Raw genomic sequence first — 20,172 nt, forward strand, 5'->3', positions numbered from 1 at the left:
ACTGAGATGCAGTTGACATATAACATTGATTTAGTTTTAGGTGTGCAACACAATGATTAAAGTCTTAAGTCCTATCTAATAAATTCTAAGGCCATGCTAAAAAGTGTGATCTATAGCATTGGCATTACCTGGGAGCTTCTTGGAAATGCAGATTCTCCAGCCCCATCACAGACCTACTGAATCAGTAACTGCATTTTAACAAAATTCCTGGACACTTCATAATACAGCTTTTACTATATCTTCACTCACTTGCTCAACTTAAAGTGTCACAAGTAAGCTTCCCAGATATTGCAAATAAAAGTAATGTATTCCAATACAATTTGAAAACAATGAACACTTTTTCTTAGTATATCTCAAATGCTTCATGGGACATGCTTATACGTGAAATATATATCCATCGTTTGTCTGAAATTCAAATTTTACTGGGCTCTCTGTATTTAATCTAGCAATTAAATTCAGAAAAGCAGAATCTATGTCTAACATAACTTTGGATTCCCCTGTAATAGTACAGTGCCTTCCCCAGCTGCTCGGTGTTTGTTTAGGGAAGAGTGATCCTCTTGAGAACAGTGGTTTCTCTTGTTTTTACTTATCGTTGTATATTCAGGGACTAACATAGTACCTGACACACAATAAAGGACCAATAAATATTTCTTAAATGAATACACGAATATACCAAGAGCAACCTTCCAATTATGGGTTGGGCTGTGTGTACATATTTTAATGAAAACTGAATATTTTTCCAGTAATTTTAAAAAACAGATTGTTTAAAAAGCTTCTATTCGTACACTTTTTCACATTTTAGCTGGCAGAGTTGAGGGCTTGATGGGAACATAATCAAGGGCTCAGAATGTACTCGTCGCAGACTGGGTCCATATGGTCACTAGTGGAGAAAGAATCCTATACTCAGGATGCTGACAAGCCTGCAGCAGGCGGCGTTAGGCCACTCTTCCCCCTACCTCCCAGACCGTCCAGCCTCCCGCGCACGCGCACAGCCGCGTGTCGACCCCACGGGCCGGCTAGAGAGAGGCGGGGCTCCCCGGGCGCGTGCGCGGCGGCCTGGGCTGTGGGCCCCTCCCTTGGCGGAGGCGCGCGGCGCGGAGGACCGCACGGAAAGGGGGAAGTCAGGTGGCCGCTGCCGCCGCCGCCGCCGCGGTTTGTCGCCAGAAGGAAAATGGCGGATCTGGACGAGCAGTTGTCTGATGAGGAGAAGGTAAGAGTGGCGGAGGCGGCGGAGTCCGTCGTCGGGGAGCCAGTAGAGCCCCGGCGTATCAGCCCGGCGTTTGGACGCCCAGAAAGGGCATCGGTCTGTGCCCTCGGCTGCCCTTCCTCCTCTTCTCGTCGCTGCGCCCTAGTGCCTGCCCCTGTCAGTCACCCGAGGCCCCGCGCGGGGGCAGGTCTCTGTCAGGCCTGCTCGCTTCGCTCGGCTCCATGTAGGGTGTGTGCTCTGAAAATAGGAAGTGGGAGCCGGGCGGCGGCGCCTGGCGCGGCGGGCGGGGGGCGCGGAGGGCGGTGGCCGCTGGGGACCCTCTCGTTCCGCCTGGGCCGTGGGGCCCTTCGCCGGGTCTGGGGACTGCAAGAGAGGTCCCGGTCCCGGCCTGGGAGCGACCCAAGGGCGGTGGTGAGCCCGAGGGCCTGGCGGGAGACAGTAGGGGTAAGGGGGAAAAAACCGCTTAAGAAGCAGACCTTCACTTCTCCCTTTTACGCCCCCTCCCAGAAACAAAATGCTTCCTTTTCTGGTTGTCTACGATTTTTTCCTTTCCCGGTGGAAGTCTCTCTCCCTCCCTCCCCCTCTCCTCCCCCCCCCCCGTTTCTTTTTTCGGCTTTAGCTGTAGGCTTTTGCAGCTCCCATGTTCCTGGGAGGCAGCGGAGTTGTTCACAAAAAGACCCCCTCCCCGTGGTTGGCACGAGCCCCTCTGGGGGCCGATTTGGTGGCGCTTCACGGTCCTGCTAGGACTTCTGAATGAGGGGAGATTGTGCAACTCCTTTTGCTGTATCTTCGGTGCTGTGACAGCGTCGAAACCAGATGAACGACTTAAATTCTCAGGCGTTTAAAATGAGAAATCTGATCATAGAACTAATTCTCTTATTCTCCTTTTCCCTTGGCTTCTGTGAGGGCCCATTCCCAGGGGAGGTGGGGGACCCTACTAATTTTAAGTATTTTCCGGGAAGGCCTTGACGTTTCACAAACTCAGGAGTGACTGACACATAATCTGTGAATAAGATGGTTACAGTTTTTGAGATGTCCACTCTTAATTTCACAGTGTTCATTTTTTTTTTTTTTTTTAAGTTCCAAAGCAGTACAGCCATGTAGGAAACACACCTTAATGGTGTTTAAGAAGTCCTAATGTAAGCCTGGGGGGTATTTTCAATTGGAACTTTTCTGCTCTAAGTGTTTTTATATCCTGTAATGTAAACTTGCACCGAAATATGATGTTTTATCGCTTTCCCAATGTGAATATGCCGAAGTCGGCGGCCTCTTCAGTTTTGGAAATCCATTTTTTTCCCTCCTCTGTGGTCTTTGGTGAAAGTGATAATAAAAGAACAAGATTCTCCGTAATTCACAGACCTGGTAGGAGATCCCTGTGTATACAAAAGTTGCTGTGTAGAGTTCACATTGGTTGTATTGGTAAATAACCAGGAGTTGATAACCGAAAATGTACACAGTTGCGTGCACACACGTTTAAAACTAGTGCTAAAAAGTTTTTAAAGGGATTGTCATGTTTTTATTCTAAAATAAAATATACTAAAATAGTGGTTAGTAGTTTAAGTGGCTAGAATCTGGCTGTGGAGAGAGTACTGGGTATGGGAGTTAATGTAGTCCTTCCCCATGTTGTTCTAAAATAGCACATTTTTTTCAGAATGAGATGACAGGGTTCCTCATTATCTGGCATTCTCAGGGTACAAAACTCTGTAATGGGGGAGGGGGAGGGCATCTTATTCTCCAAACTTGTGTACACAGTGGTTTAATAGTAAATGGATGAATTCAAATTTAAAGGAATTTGGTGTTTCTGTTTCTATTTTGAGTTTTGTAAGACTATTTTGTAGATATTTTTATATATATTTCATTACCATATTTAGTAACTTAAGAATAAGACTGACCAAATTTCTGGGCTAAATTCAAGTAACTGGTGAAGTGAAATTCTAACACTCTTCACTTTAGTTCCCTAAATGTTCTTTTAATCTTTCGGGAGTAGATTGGATATAGAATCAAATAGAATTTTAAAAGGTGGCGTTTTTAATCTAATATTTATTTATTTATTTATTTATTTATGGATTTTTAATTAATTTTTTATTTTTTATAAACATATATTTTTATCCCCAGGGGTACAGGTCTGTGAATCACCAGGTTTACACACTTCACAGCACTCACCAAAGCACATACCCTCCCCAATGTCCATAATCCCACCCCCTTCTCCCAAATCCCCTCCCCCCACCAACCCTCAGTTTGTTTTGTGAGATTAAGAGTCACTTATGGTTTGTCTCCCTCCCAATCCCATCTTGTTTCATTTATTCTTCTCCTACCCACTTAAGCCCCCATGTTGCATCACCACTTCCTCATATCAGGGAGATCATATGATAGTTGTCTTTCTCTGCTTGACTTATTTCGCTAAGCATGATACACTCTAGTTCCATCCATGTTGTCGCAAATGGCAAGATTTCATTTCTTTTGATGGCTGCATAGTATTCCATTGTGTATATATACTACATCTTCTTGATCCATTCATCTGTTGATGGACATCTAGGTTCTTTCCATAGTTTGGCTATTGTGGACATTGCTGCTATAAACATTCGTGTGCACGTGCCCCTTTGGATCACTACGTTTGTATCTTTAGGGTAAATACCCAATAGTGCAATTGCTGGGTCATAGGGCAGTTCTATTTTCAACATTTTGAGGAACCTCCATGCTGTTTTCCAGAGTGGCTGCACCAGCTTGCATTCCCACCAACAGTGTAGGAGGGTTCCCCTTTCTCCGCATCCTCGCCAGCATCTGTCATTTCCTGACTTGTTGATTTTAGCCATTCTGACTGGTGTGAGGTGATATCGCATTGTGGTTTTGATTTGTATTTCCCTGATGCCGAGTGATATGGAGCACTTTTTCATGTGTCTGTTGGCCATCTGGATGTCTTCTTTGCAGAAATGTCTGTTCATGTCCTCTGCCCATTTCTTGATTGGATTATTTGTTTTTTGGGTGTATTTATTTATTTATTTTTAAAAGATTTTATTTTTCATTTGACAGAGATCACAAGTAGGCAGAGAGAAAGGAAGGGAAGCAGGCTCCCCGCTGAGCAGAGAGCCAGATGTGGAGCTCCATCCCAGAACCCTGGGATCATGACTTGAGCTGAAGGCAGAGGCTTTAACCCACTGAGCCACCCAGGCACCCCTAATCTAATGTTTAAATCATGTTACTTTTTCTGCCACCTTGTTTGTAATTTTCAGAATAAGCTTTAAATACCTGTAAGCTATTGGAATTCCCATTATTGATTGAAGATCTGAAGAAGGGAAGCTGTTAACTTACATAGTACCCATACTTTGTATCTGGGTGGCTTGATGATACATTTGAAAATAAGTTGTAAGTTTGAGGGTAGGTTTTATAATTACAGTTTCACAGAAAAGTAAATTAACGTTTCAGAAGCTTTAAGTGATTCACTTAAGGACACCTAGCTAGGAAGTGGTGGAGGTGGTATTTAATCCTGTTTGTCAGAATCTAAAGTTGGTGCTCTAACCCTTAAGAATTGATAATAGTAACCTTTTCTGGGTTTAGCTTTGATTTTAATTTGTTGACAGCTTATATTGAAAAAGGAGAAACAATAGTTCTTTTTGTTTTTAATAAAAATTGTAGCTACCTAACATTAAATAGTGTTGGGTTCTAAATTTAGTGTTGGGTTTGATAATTTTGGAACAAAGTTTATTATTTAACACATTTAAAAATTTTGTGCTACTGGCATACTTTCATATATGCTCTAAGGTAGGAAGCTTTTTAGAAATTAATCTAGCATAACATCTTTGCTTTTTAAAATCACATATAAATGCTTTGTGAGGATACCACTATGAAATTTAATGACCTTTTCATCTTTGGCCAGGTTATAGGTTAATAGAAAATAATATTATCTGAAGAAGCACAGTGAAGTGCTTTGAAGTTACTCATTTGTTGTAGCATGTCCCACAGATCTTTTTACATAGTTTAGAAACTCTAGGCCAAAAAACAGTTTATGTTTTCCATTCCTGGGGTCAGCAACATTGTACAGTAAAGCAATTTTGTGAATTTGAAATTGTGGAATAGGCTAAAAGCAGAAGCATGATTCCATTTCACACCCCTCCTTACAGAGGGAAGTCACTCCAAAGCTCCAGAAGGAAGACATTTAGTTATTGGTTGGAAAGGATCTTTTTGGTTTTTTTCCTTATAACCCCTCTTACCTTTCCCTAGTGATATGAGTTATCCATTTCTGTAGCTTCATCTTTTATATCTTTGTGAATGTGTCTCATGTCCATAGCTCAGCACTGACTTCTCTTCTGATCACTAGTCACACATTTTTATTGGGTGGTTCTTTAAACAGGAGACAGTTAATGAGATGTGTTCAGATGGAACTTTCCTAAAAGTAAATTCATAAACTCCTCTCCCCTTTTCTCCTATGCAGAGTGGATCAGAAATCTCTTTCTGCTCATTTTTCTCTTTATCTTTTTCCATTTTTCTGGTCATCCAAATTTTTAACTTCAGCTTTATTTTAACCTTTGTCTCCTTGAGCTCTGAATTTTCAGTCTGTTTCTGAATTTTCTTGTCACTCCTATCATCAAAATTTGTCTTATGCAAGTAATTTATTTTTTGCTTGAAAAGATATTCCATTTATATCAATTTTTAGTTTTTACCTCTCAGTTGACCAGACTATTAAACTAATTGTTGTTATTTATGTTATTAACTACTGTTGTTCAGTAACAAAATTACTGTATGAACAGAATGCGAATTGATTGCACCTGTTCTGTAACTATTTGGTTAAGGAAGGGGAGGAAAAGTAGGGTCAGAAGACTGTCTTGCAGGGGCGCCTGGGTGGCTCAGTGGGTTAAAGCCTCTGCCTTCGGCTCAGGTCATGATCCCAGGGTCCTGGGATGGAGCCCCGTGTCGGGCTCTCTGCTCCACGGGGAGCCTGCTTCCTCCTCTTTCTCTCTCTCTGCCTGCCTCTCTGTCTACTTGTGTTTTCTCTCTCTCTGTCAAATAATAAAATCTTAAAAAAAAAAAAAGAAGAAGAAGACTGTCTTGCAGCTGGTCTTTCCCTTGTATTTGCCACTGCTAGGCTTTTATTATAAACTTCCTAGACTAATTCTTCCAATTTCCTGTATCTAAGCCATGTTTTAATATGTTGTTTTTGTATTATTCCCAAACTTTTAGTTGCTGGATACTCCATTGCCTTTGCAAGGAAGCCCAACTCTTGAAAATAGTATTCATGGCTTTGTATTCCATTCTTACCTAAATAGTTCTGACTCCAGTACATACACTGTTATTTAATCGTGCTGTGAATTGAAAGAGACCTGCATACTAGTCCATGTCTAGCTCCTTAGGTAAAGTATGTAACCTCTCAGCCTCAGTTTCCTCTGAAATGTGGAGATACGTGTAAATGATATCCACCATGTGGTAAACACATATTAAGTTTTATTTTGTTTTTTTTTTCTGCTGATGACTTCTTATCCACTTGGAGTATTGGAACTGTTTCCTGGTCTATGCTCTTTGATGAGAATCTTAGGTATCCCTCAGGATTTATGTCAGATCACATGACTGGCTATAACATACCATTAGTTTTTTTTTTTTTTTTAAAGATTTTATTTATTTATTTGACAGAGAGAGATCACAAGTAGGCAGAGAGGCAGGCAGAGAGAGAGAGGAGGAAGCAGGCTCCCCGCTGAGCAGAGAGCCCGATGTGGAACTCGATCCCAGGACCCTGAGATCATGACCCGAGCCGAAGGCAGCGGCTTAACCCACTGAGCCACCCAGGCGCCCCAGTATTTTTTTTTTTTTTAAGATACTCTTTATTTATTTGACAGAGAGAGCACAAGCAGGCAGAGCAGCAGGCAGAGGGAGAGGGAGAACCACGCACCCTCTCTCCCAGAAGGAGAACCTTCTGAGCAGAGAGACCGACATAAGGCTTGATCCCAGAACCCTGGGATCGTGACCTGAGTTGAAGGCAGCCGCTTAACCTACTGAGCCACCTAGGCACCCCGACATCTCATTAGTATTAAATACAGTTTTGCATAATAGTTATCTGCTTAACTGACTTTTTTTCTCTCATTCTGATGGAATTCCTACATGCAGAAGTATCTTTAGCATCTGTCATTATGCTGCATGTGGTGACAAAAGGGTTCAATGAGTGAATGAACAAAGGAATCATGAATTCACAAAATTAAAAACAGTTTTATGAAAAGTAGAAGTAGCATATGGGGTGCCTGGGTGACACAGTTGGTTAAGCATCTGACTCCACTCAGGTCATGATCTCAGGGTCCTGAGATCAAGCATTCTGTCAACTCTGTGAGGGGTCTTTTTGGGATTCTGTCTCTCCCTCTCCCCTTCCTGCTCATGCTTTCTTTCTCTCTCTCTCATTAATTAAAAAAATAAATAAATAAATTGTTTTTTAAAAAAAGAAGTAGGGGGGTGCCTGGGTGGCTCATTCGGTTAAGCAGCTGCCTTTGGCTCAGATCATGATCCCAGGCTCCTGGGATTGAGCCCCACATCAAGCTCCCTGCTTGGCAGAGGGCCTGCCTGCCTACCACTCTGCCTACTCGTGCTCTTTATCTCTCTGTCAAATAAATAAATAAAATATTTTTTAAAGTATAATAATTTAAAAAATTAAAAAGTAGAATATGAAGTAAAGATCTTGAGGGAAAATTTAGTGTACCTAAATTTTCATTTCTAAATAAAGCTTTAGATTTTAAAGATTTAGATAATTGAATGAAATTTTTGGTGTTCTTTAAGGTAACAGGTGATGATACTGGCTATAGTTCAAATCATTTACACATGCTAAATATTCTTCATAAGTAGTTATATAGTTCTCCTTCACTACACAGTCATAATTTAGTTTCAGAAATTTTGTTCATGTTTGAAAGTAATATAAGTTGCCATCATAATTACATAATTTACATAAATTACATAAATTACATAATTTATTGTGTTCTTACTAACCAAAAAGTAAACTAAACCATTAAGCTATTAATATAGAAAATATTCATTCCTCGTTTCATTCAGTAGATAAATGAATTGTCATTGCACCAATAAAGTGTAAAAATTCCTACAGCAAACAGAAGCTTGATGGTTGCTGTACCATTAGTGGAGTTTTTCAGACTACACATTAAAGCAAATTAGTAGTACTTGTTCAGTGCTTTTGGGAGCCATTTCTGCATAAAATAAGGATAGTTAGATACATAGAATATTGCATTTTAATGTAAAAACATGGAATATAAAAACACTTAGAATGCAAAGTAGTTTTTAAAGTTGAAAAGCATGATGGGAAAATTTGACATATGGTTCTGTGATCTGACCTAAAGGCCTGATTGCCTGAAGCAGTAACTTACTGCAGAAGTTTATTGCATTTCAGAAAAAACTAGTGATTCCATACAACCATCTATCGTTGTCAGAAAAGGAGAATTTCACAAATTTTGTTTTGAAGGTTAGATGTACAATCTTTACCTTCTTTCTCTTATGATACTTACATGTTTCACTGTGGACCTAATGATAGAACTTTCCTTACACGTTTTAGTTTACTATGCTTGTGTAGACAAGGAATGGAAATAATTTTCAAAAACTACCTCTCCATTTGTATTTTTACCAAATATATCATACTTAATTTACTTCAGTACCCATAGTTTTCCATATTTTAAGATCTCTGGAATTAGGCTGCATTGTACAATCAATGGCTTATGATACTAATCAGTAGCATTTCCCTTTTTTAGTGGTGCATTAAATTATGCCTCTTACATTGATTGTGAATCAAGGTAAGCAAGGATATAATGTGACAACTAACAACCTAAAATCTTAGCATGAGTGGGTTTGGGAAGGGAATTTTATATGACATTTCCTCATTCTATATAATATGTCTAATGTGGGTCAGCACCAGAAAGGTCCTGCTTAGTGAAGTCTCAGAGTTTTGGGCTGTTGGAGGTTTTCATTGTAAACCTGGGCTTTTTGGTATGTATACACAGTGGAATATTATTCTGCCATGAGCAAAGATAATATCTTGCCACTTGTGACAACATGGAAGGACCTTGAACACATTGTGCTAAGAAGGTAAGTCAGAGAAGGATAGGTTCTGTATGATACCACTTATTTGTGAAATCTAAAAAAGCCAAACCTGTTAAAAAAGAGCAAAAGAAACCCACCAAAAAACAGAAGTTGGAGGTATAATATTGATGGTATTTAAGGGTACAAATTTAAGGGTACAAAGGTATTTAAGGGTAATAAGTAGTACATAAGCCATAGAGATGTAATGTACAGTATAATGAGTATAGACAGCAATGTAATATATATACTGTAATGATATAAAGTAGTAGTAATGGTAAGTATTGCGTTAATGGCAGTCATATTACAATATATGAATGTATCAAAGTAAAATGCTATACACCTTAAGTTTACAAAATGTAGCATGTTATATTTATCAAAACAGAAACAAATCTTAAACTTTCTTCCCAAGTCCTGGCAACAGTGGGAAGGAAATGTGGTGAATAGCAAGCACACTGATTTTTATTTTCATTTTATAAATTTTTATTTCTTTATTTATTATTGAGGGGGATGGACAGAGCAGGGAGAGAGAGAGAATCTTAAGCAGGACTCGATCTCACAACTCTGGGATCATGACCTGAGCCAAAATCAGGAGTCAGATACTTAACCAACTGAGCCACTAGGCACTCCAGCACACTGGTTTATAAAGTTTCTCCTCCCCCACCACACATACATTTGGAGCTCACTACATTCTGCCCAGGTTTCAGTTAGCTGAAGCAGGTTTCATCTATAAACTTAATTTCGGAGGGCTTGGAAGGAAAGGAGAACTGCAATATTTGTGAGTAGCAGTAGTAAGACCATAGAGTAGGTTTTAAACTCACTGAAGGTTGGTGATTTGATTACCTGTTTGGTAGACACAAGGGTAAGATTATGGATTCACAGATATATTTTATATGTGTTTGTGTGTATATATATGTATATGTATGGTAGAGCATCAAAAAGTAGTCAGTACATAGAAATTGAGAAGATCGAAAAATTACTTGTACCTAGGAGGATGGTAGACATCAGTTGGGGTACAAGCTCCTGCCAGAGCACAACACAGGCTCTGTGTTGTGGAAATAGGAAATAGGAAACTGGGAACAAAACAAAGTATAAGTTATATCAGGTACTTTGTAAGTAAGAGATGCAAAGGTGAACTGTTCTGTTAAATTAGTAGAGGGTTTCTTAACCTCAACATTACTGACATCTGAGGCCAGATAACATTGTGAGGGCTGTCTTGTGCATTGTGGGATGTTTAATAGCATCCTTGGCCCACATGGTACCAGTAGCACCCTCTTCCCTCCTGTAATGATAATCAGAATGTTTTCCTATAGGACAGAATTGTCCGTGGTTGAGAACCATGGGTCTAGACAGATTGGAGCTAGTAAGAACAATGGGAACCTGGGTTAAGTGTTAAGATCTGGCTTAAAGTAGTTTCACAAGACACTAAGAAAAATATGATTGCTAACAGATTTCGGAGTTGGAATCAACAGAATTTGGTGAATGAATGTAGGGAGAAATGGGAGAATCAGGGTAACTCTGAATGTTAAAATTTGGGTAACTGAGAAGTGATACCACCACTAACAGCTAGGGGATTCAGGAAGAAGGTGGACAGCTGGGAAGAATAATGTTGAGTTTGATTTGAGTTATACTGAGTCTGAGATGCCCACCAAATACCTCTTTGAACTTGCCTAGAAGATAGGGAATAGAAATGGAGCCTGGTGGGACGCCTGGGTGGCTCAATTGGTTAAGCAGCTGCCTTCGGCTCAGGTCATGATCCCGGCGTCCTGGGATCGAGTCCCATATCGGGCTCCTTGCTCGGCAGGGAGCCTGCTTCTCCCTCTGCCTCTGCCTGCCATTCTGTCTGCCTGTGCTTGCTCTCTCCCCCCTCTCTCTCTGATAAATAAATAAAATCTTAAAAAAAAAAAAAAGAAAGAAATGGAGCCTGGAAAGAACGGTCAGGCCTAGACATTTTATATAGATTTGAGAATCCCCTGTTGTGGGTTAAAGCCACAAAATGGGATAAGACGTTTAGGAGAAGCTTGGACATAGCAAAGAGGAGAGGTGTCAGAGAGTATATACTGTTGGATATACTATTATTTAGAAAATAAAAGAAGGAGAGGAAGAGGTGCAGGATGATTGTTGAAGTGGAAGTATATATGTAGCACAGAGTATGTGCTCATTTACAGAACTTGAGGAGTTCCAGAAGGAGCAGTACCAGTATTACAGAGATTAAAAGGAATATAGTTTGTACTTACGGTACAGGGATATAAAACAAATTTTATCTGCTGTATGCCACTATGTATACTATATTAATTAATCTCGCAATTGTCAGAGTAATTCTGTTATTATCCATTTTATAGGAAAACTGCAGATAAGGCCGACTAAGTGGGATGGGAGATCACTGATAACCTCTTTTTTTTTTTTTAAGTTTTTATTTAAATTCCAGTTGTTAGCATACAGTGTAATATTAGTTTCAGATGCACGGGATAGTGATTTCATACTAACACCACCCAGTGCTCATCACAAGTGCACTCCTAATCCCCATCACTTATTTAACCCATCTCTTCACCCACCTCCCTTCTGGTAACCGTCAGTTCGTTCTCTATAGTTAAGAGTCTGGTTTTTTTTTTTTTTTTTTTTTAGATTTTATTTATTTATTTGACAGAGAGAAATCACAAGTAGTCGGAGAGGCAGGCAGAGATAGAGAGAGAAGCAGGCTCCCTGCTGAGCAGAGAGCCCGATGTGGGACTCGATCCCAGGACCCTGAGATCATGACCTGAGCCGAAGGCAGCGGCTTAACCCACTGAGCCACCCAGGTGCCCCAAGAGTCTGTTTCTTGATTTGCCTCTCTCTCTTTCTCTTTTTGTTTCCTTTGCTCATTTGTTTTGTTGCTTAAATTCCACATATCGTTAGGCCATATGGTATTTGACTTTCTCTGACTGACATATTTTGCTTAGCATAGTACTTTCTGGCTCCATCCATGTCATTGCAGGAGGCAAGATTTCATTCTTTTTATGGTTGAGTAATATTCCATTTATACATATACATATACAAAGATAAAAATCTTTTTTATCCATTTGTCAACCTCTTGGGCACTTGGGCTGTTTTCATAATTTGGCTGTTGTAGATAATGCTGCTATAAATACAGGGGTGCATGTATCCCTTTGAATTAGTGTTCTGATATTCTTTGGGTAAATACCCAGTATACAACTGCTGGTTCAAAGGGCAGTTCTGTTTTTAAGTTTTTGAGGAACCTTCATATTGTTTTCTACAATGGCTGCACCAGTTTGCATTCCCACTAACAATGCAGGAGGGTTCCCCTTTCCATATCCTTACCAACACCTGTTGTTCCCTGTGTTGTTGATTTTAACCATTCTGACAGGTGTGAGGTGGTATCTCATTGTAGTTCTGATTTGCATTTCCCTAATGATGAGTGATATTGAGCATCTTTTCATGTGTCTACTGGCCATCTATATGTTTTCTTTGGGAAAAGATCTGTTCATGTCTTCTGCCCATTTTTTTGGATTATTCATTTTATGAGTGTTGAGTTTTATAAGTTTATATATTTTGGATACTAGCCCTTTATCAGATATGTTATTTGCAAATATCTTCTCCCATTTTGTAGATTGCCTTTTAGTTTTACTGATTGTTTCCTTTGCCCTGCAGAAGTTTTTTATGTTGATGTCCTAATAGTTTATTTTTGCTTTTGTTTCCCTAGCCTCAGGAGACATACCTTTTTTTTTTTTTTTTTTAAAGGAAGGACTATAACAATTTATTAAGTGAAAACAAATGCTAAGCAGTACGTAGAGGACAAATAACCCAGTTTCTTCAACATAATAATGACATTTAAACAAAATGGAGGGAAACTATAATACATTAAAAGAAACTTAAGAGACATATTGGATCCTCATTTAAGAAAATGCCTTGGAGCGGGGCAGCCTCTGGGAGGGTCTAGAAGCTGAGCTCGGGAACAGGGCTCCCCTGTATTATCAAGTCCTAAATTTTGGAATGACCGAGAAGACCTATTTAAAAAGAAGGTGTTCAGTTAGAATTGCCAAAATTAACAAAACAGGAAACAACATGTGTTGGAGAGGATTTGGAGAAAGGGGAACCCTCTTACACTGTTGGTGGGAATGCAAGTTGGTGCAGCCTCTTTGGAGAACAGTGTGGAGATTCCTCAAGAAATTAAAAATAGAGCTTCCCTCTGACCCTGCAATTGCACTCCTGGGTATTTACCCCAAGGATACAGATGCCATGAAAAGAAGGGCCATCTGTACCCCAATGTTTATAGCAGTAATGGTCACGGTTGCCAAACTATGGAAAGAACCAAGATGCCCTTCAACGGACGAATGGATAAGGAAGATGTGGTCCATATACACTATGGAGTATTATGCCTCCATCAGAAAGGATGAATACCCAAATTTTGTAGCAACGTGGACGGGACTGGAGGAGATTATGCTGAGTGAAATAAGTCAAGCAGAGAGAGTCAATTATCATATGTTTTCACTTATTTGTGGAGCATAACAAATATCATGGAGGACAAGGGGTGTTATAGAGGAGAAGGGAGTTGGTAAATCACGAGAGACTATGGACTCTCAAAAACAATCTGAGGGGTTTGAAGTGGCGGGGGGGTGGGAGGTTGGGGGAGCCAGGTGGTGGGTATTATAGAGGGCACGGATTGCATGGAGCACTGGGTGTGGTGAAAAAATAATGAATACTATTTTTCTGAAAATAAATAAATTGAAAAAAAAATATTTAAAGTAACTTATGAAAAACCTTGTCCCTCCAATCCAAGTTCCCAGAGTGAAGCAGGATTAACTATTCAATAAACTTCTTTCAGATGTTTTCCTACAAAAAAATAAAAAGAAAGTGTTACAGCCGATATAAAAGAAGTTGCTACCTTTGTTCTCTTCTAGGATTTTTATGGTTTCTGGTCTCACATTTAGGTCTTTAATCCATTTTGAGTTTATTTTTGTGTATGACATCAGAAAGTGGTCCAGTTTCTCTCTTTTTTTTTTTTTTTTTGGATGTCCAGTATTTCCAACACCATTTATTGAAGAGACTTTTTCTCACTGGATGTCCTTTCCTGCTATGTCAGAGATTAATTGCCCATAATTGTGGGTTCATTTCTGGGTTTTCTGTTCTGTCCTATTGATCTGTATTTTTGTGCCAGGACTATCCTGTTTTGATTACTGCAGCTTTGTAATATAACTTGAAGTTCAGAATTGTGATTCCTCTAGCTTTGCTTTTCAAGATTGGTTTGGCTCTTAGGGCTTTTTTATGGTTCCACATAAATTTTGGGATATTTTTTTTGTTTGTTTGTTCTAGTTCTGTGAAAAATGCTGGTATTTTGATAGGCATTGCATTAAAGGCTTAGATCACTTTTGGTGGTACAGAAATTTTAATAGTATTTGTGTTCTTCGAGTCCATGAACATGGAATGGCTTTCGATTTCTTTGTGTCATCTTCAGTTTCATCATTGTTGTTGTTTTTGATTTTATTTATTTATTTATTTATTGTAGAGGGAAGGAGACAGCACTTGCATGAGGTAGGGGGAGGAGCAGAGGGGGAGGGAGAGGGAGGGAAAAGAACCTTAAGCAGATTCTGCTCTAATTGAGGACCCTGATGTGGGGTTGGATCAGGATCATGACCTGAGCCAAAACCAAGAATCTGATTCTTAATTGACTGACCCACCCAGGTATACCTCTTTATCAGTGTTTTATAGTTTTCAGAGTACAGGTCTTTTACTTCTGTGGTTAAGTTTAATCCTAGGTATCCTATTATTTTTGGTGCAGTTGTAATTAGGATTGATTCCTTGATTTCTGTCTGTTGCTTCATTATTGGTGTGTAGAAATGCAACAGATTTCTGTACTTTGATTTTCACTTATCATGTCTAGCAGGTTTTTGCTGGAGTCTTTTGAGTTTTCTGTATAGAGTAAATGTCTTCTGCAAATAGTGAAAGTTTTACTTTTTCCTTACCTTTTTGGATGCTTTCTGTTTCTTTTTGTCTGATACCTGTGGCTAGGACTTCCAGGACTATGTTAAATAAGATGACAGTAGAATCTCTGTCTTGTTCATGACCATCGAAGAAAAGCTCTCAGTTTTTCCCCTTTCAGGATGGTACTATCTGTGGGTTTTTTGTACATGGCCTTTATTACTTTGAGGTGTATTCCCTCTAAACCTACTTTGTTGAGTGTTTTTATTATGAATGGAAGTTGTACTTTGTCAACTGCTTTTTCTGCATCTATTGAAATGATCTTCTGGTCCTTAACCTTCCTTGTGTTAGTGATGTATCACATTGATTTGTACATTAAACCACCTGATTGGAATAAATCCCACTTAATTGTGGTGAATGATTTTTTTAAATGTATTGCTGGATTTGGTTTGTTAGTATTTTGTGGAGGATTTTTGCATCTATGTTCATTAGAGATGCTGGCCTGTAGGTTTTGTTCTTTGGGGGGTTTTGTTGTTGTTCTGTTGTTTTGTTTTTGTGGTCTCTCTATCTGGTTTTCATATCAGGGTAATGCAGGCCTTAGAATGAATTTGGAAGTTTTCCTTCCTTTTCTATTTTATGGAAAAAAAATTATTTTTTTAAGATTTTATTTATTTATTGAACAGACAGAGATCACAAGTAGGCAGAGAGGCAGGCATGGGTGGGGGTGGGTAGGATAGGGAGCAGACTCCCTGCTGAGCAGAGAACCTGATGTGGGGCTCCATCCCAGCACCTTGAGATCATGACCTGAGCTGAAGGCAGAGGCTTAAGGCACTGAGCCACCCTGGTGCCCATATTTTGTGGAATAGTTTGAGACAAATAGGTGTTAATTCTTTAAATGTTTGGTAGAGTTTGTCTGTGAAGACATATGGTCCTGGACTTTTGTGTTTTGGGAGTTTTTTGAGTAGTGATTCAGTTTCTTTGGTGGTTATCAGTCTGTTATCAGTCTGTTCAAGTTTTCTATATCTTCCTGTTTCAGTTTTGGTAATTTATATGTTTGTAGGAATTTATTAATTTCTTCTAGGTTGTCCCAATTTGTTGGCCTATAGTTTCTCATAATCTCTTGTAAGTATTTGTATTTCTGTGGTGTTGGTTGTTATTTCTCCTAATTTGTGATTTTATTTATTTGGGTCCTTTCCATTTTCTTTTTGGTAAATCTGGCTAGAGGTTTATCAATTTTACTAATTTTTTGAAAGAACCAGTTACTGATTTCATTGATTTATTCTATTGATTTTTTTTTTAAGTTTCCATGCCATTTATTTCTGCTCTGATCTTTATTATTTCCTTCCAATGGTGGCCTTTAAGAGGGCAATTTTACTAGAGTTTGGAGCAGGAAGAAGATAAAGAAAAGCCAGATTACCCAAGTCTGAAAAGCGTGTATATGCTTTCTTTCTTGCAGAAATGGCCTTTCAGTCATGTCTTGTGAGGTAAACTGCTCATCTTCAATAAGCAGACCCAAAGACTTCTTCATTCCTGTGTATCTTGGCCTATCTGTGCTCCCTTAACAATTTGTATATAACTTTGTTACAACATTTACTGATTTTAATTGGTTTACCTGATTTTCTTACTTTCTTTGTTCTTCAGGAGCAGGCCCTGTGTTTTGCTCCTCTCTGTAATTGCAGTAGAGTGCCTGGTATACATTATACTAGTGGTTTCCTTTTTTTTTTTCTTTTTAAGATTTTTATTTATTTGTCAGAGAGAGAGAGAGAGAGAGAGAGAAAGCATAAGCAGGGGTAGAGGCAGATAGAGGGAGAACCAGGCTTCCCACTGAGCAAGGAGCCCAGCGTTGAACTCATGACCTGAGCAGAAGGCACTTAGCCAGCTGGGCCTCCCAGGGCCCCTGTACTCGTGGTTTTCAACTCTAGCTGCAGATTACAGTTGGAGAGTCTATAAACAAACATGGATACACAAACTTCACTTACAGGTGAGGCCTGGAGCCTTTGTACCCTTCTGAGAAAAAAAGAAAAAGCCTCCTAGATGATATGAATGTGCCACTGGGGTTGACTTTCACTGTATCAGATGCTCAGTAAGTGTTGACTAAAGAAAAGTAGGACATGGTGCCAGTAAGTATAAATTATTCTTGAAAACGCTTGGTAGTGAAACAGAAGAAAAAAAATAGGCATTACTGCCTCAAAATTTTTACTACTATTTAGGAGTACTTTTTTTTAAGATAGAAAAAAATTTAGGAATGTTCATGGACTAAGGGGAATGATTCAGGAGAGAGAAAGAAATTGAAAATTTAAGATAAATGATAATTCATTCATAACTTTTCTTTTTTTAGTTAATGATAATGCCTACTTTGGATTTGTGGGTTTTTTACTCTTTTAAATAAATGGTAAAAACATATTTAAAGAAAAATTACAACAGTTCAGTATTCTGTATTTATCTGGATGATTAGTGCATGCCAGGATACTGGGGATTTTGATGGTATCTTCTTACAACAGGTGTGCCTTTTCTTCTCTTTACATTTATTGCAACACTGAAAGAACCAAGGAATTGAGAACTTCTGTAGAAAAATAAGGCATCACTGCTCCACAGTATTGAGCCACAAGCAGTCATCTTTCTGGATATTGTGACTAATTTCTTCCCATCCCTGTGGTAAATGTTTGGTTTCTACACTGTTGGTCCAGAATGATGTGCAGATTCCACATGCTCATCGGTATTATTTGCTTTGCTTATCATCTGGCCTCTTGATCAAACTGGAAAGTGTATAGAGAAACTCGTTTCTTTCGGTAGCCTCCTCGTGGAGACATGCTCTGTGTAGTAGGAATGGCTTCATCAGCTCCACTCTTGCCTGCAGCACATGAGGAAAAGCTGATAGCGGGCAGCATCCCAGCATTAACATACTTTTTTTACTGTCTGGAATTTGAGATACCTCTGATCCTAATACCTGCCAACATGCACAAAGAGAAAATAGTGCCTGGTAGAAAGCAGGAGACATTTTTGTATGAGTTTATCAAAATGAATTGTATTTCTGCTTAGTAGAGAAGGAAAAGGGAGAAAGGATTTGGAGAATTCTCTTTTAAGGAGTGGAGTCGACATTTGCTATCGCAATATGAATATCCTTTTTTCCCTTTTGAGCACTTCAGTGATTTATAACTGAATTGTGTCCACTTTCTTCAGACATTTGGAGAATTCTGATCCAGAGTAGGTTGAACAGAGTCTCAAAAGAGTACCGTGATGGCACAGTGTTCATTTTTAAGGAAATCCATTTGACTTTCAGGTGTTCTAACTTGCTCTATCAAAGACCGTTTCTCACTATTTAATGAACTCATTTAATAAGGAAACTTGCAAGGAGTTCTTCATAGGCCACGCAGTAGAAAAGAGTAGAGGAACATTACCTAAAATTGTGGAAGAGTTTCTGATTCATCTTCCACTCCACTGACCACATACAATACAGGACTTTCCCCTATTATTTGATCACTCAGTAGAGATGCAGTAAGTCTGGAGGTTTTGAGATGTTTGATCTGTGTCATCTATAATTCAAAATCCTGATCATTTTCAGCTTTTATCTGCAAGCTTATCGTTATTCTTAGGTAAAAATTTATTTACTAAGAATTATAGTGCTCTCTTTTCAAGAGAGTTTTTTTTTTTTTTTTAAGATTTTATTTATTTATTTGAGACACAGAGATCACAGGTAGGCAAAGAGGTAGGCAGAGAGGGGTGGGGAGAAGCAGGCTCCCTGCTGAGCAGAGAGCCCTATGTGGGGGCTCAATCCCAGGACCCTGGGATCATGACCTGAGCTGAAGACAGAGGGTTTAACCCACTGAGCCACCCAGGCGACCCGAGGTTTGATCAGCTCCTGAATTTCAGGACTTGGTTGTAATTTTTTTGTTCCTCTGAAGGAATTTTGTTTTCTTCACTCTTTGTCTGGTTGGCTCAGACCTTTCCTTTTTTTTTTTTTTTTTTTTTTTTAATGTTCTAAGTACAACTGTCAACCTTTCCTTCCTCCCTTCAAATCCATGGGAGGATGGGAAACTCGATAACCACAGTTGTAAATCTATGTCTGAAATAAAAATAAAGATCTTTGAAGAATCTCTCTTGCCCTTCTAATGTTTGGACTATATATCAACATATTTACTTGCTTTCTTACAATGTATTTTAAAGAACTGAGTTCCTTGGTTTAGTCCCCAGTTATATATCTTAATTTGAGCTTCTCAGATCTTATTTTATTCCCCTTCTCTTCCTTTTGTTGGTGAAGGAGGAGTACCTTCTTCAGGGTTATGCGAATGGTTGAATACATAACACCTGACACTGGACAGATGAGATGAACAGCAGCTTATTAATCACATATACTCAACAGCCCAGGAGAAGGGGACACCGCACACAATGTGGGGCCATTTAGAGGTCGCACTAGGGAATAGAGGAACAAACTGAGGCCGTGGAAGCCAAGTTTTGTCATATCAAGGGTGTGGAGTGATCCTTGGTTCCCACAGGAAGATGTGACTAGCTTTTGCATAATTCTGCAGGCTGGCAGGGAATTGGAGCCTGCTCCTCAGGAATAAGCAGGAACTGTGCCTGTTCCCTGTGATAAAGAGGGTTGTCTGACTAGGGGCATCATCTGCAGGAGCAGAATGAGGATGAGAACTTGCAGTTAGGTTGTTCAGGGCCCTCTGGGTTTTCCCCAGATGTCAAAGCACACATAAATATTAGTCCTTAATTTTAGACCTTATACCACAGGTCTTAATAATACTGACCCTTTATCAAAAGTATTTACCAATATTGCTGTACTAAAGAATACATCAAAAATTTATTTATTTTTCAAGATGTTTTTGTATTTATTTGAGAGAGGGAGAGCATGAGTGGAGGAAGGGGCAAAGGGAGAGGGATAAACAGACTCCCCACAGAGCAGGGAGCCTGCCCTGAGATCATGACCTGGGCTGAAGTCAGATGCTTAACTGACTGAGCCACCCAGGTACCCCCCTCCAAAATTTTTTTTTTTT

The 20,172-nt window shown here is 39.3% G+C and overlaps 1 protein-coding gene across 1 annotated transcript in view; it reads left to right on the top strand.

Annotated features, from left to right (window-relative positions):
* The first annotated feature begins 964 nt into the window (after positions 1-964).
* Positions 965-20,172, top strand: part of CAPZA2 (capping actin protein of muscle Z-line subunit alpha 2) — a 60,267-nt gene continuing 41,059 nt past the window's right edge. Inside the window, exon 1 of the mRNA XM_059171652.1 lies at positions 965-1,210. Within this exon, the coding sequence (XP_059027635.1) occupies positions 1,172-1,210 (39 nt within the window). The 5' untranslated portion in view covers positions 965-1,171. The remainder of the gene's footprint in view (positions 1,211-20,172) is intronic.

The sequence above is a fragment of the Mustela lutreola genome, chromosome 4 (genome assembly GCF_030435805.1).
Source record: "Mustela lutreola isolate mMusLut2 chromosome 4, mMusLut2.pri, whole genome shotgun sequence".
NCBI classification, from domain to species: domain Eukaryota; kingdom Metazoa; phylum Chordata; class Mammalia; order Carnivora; family Mustelidae; genus Mustela; species Mustela lutreola.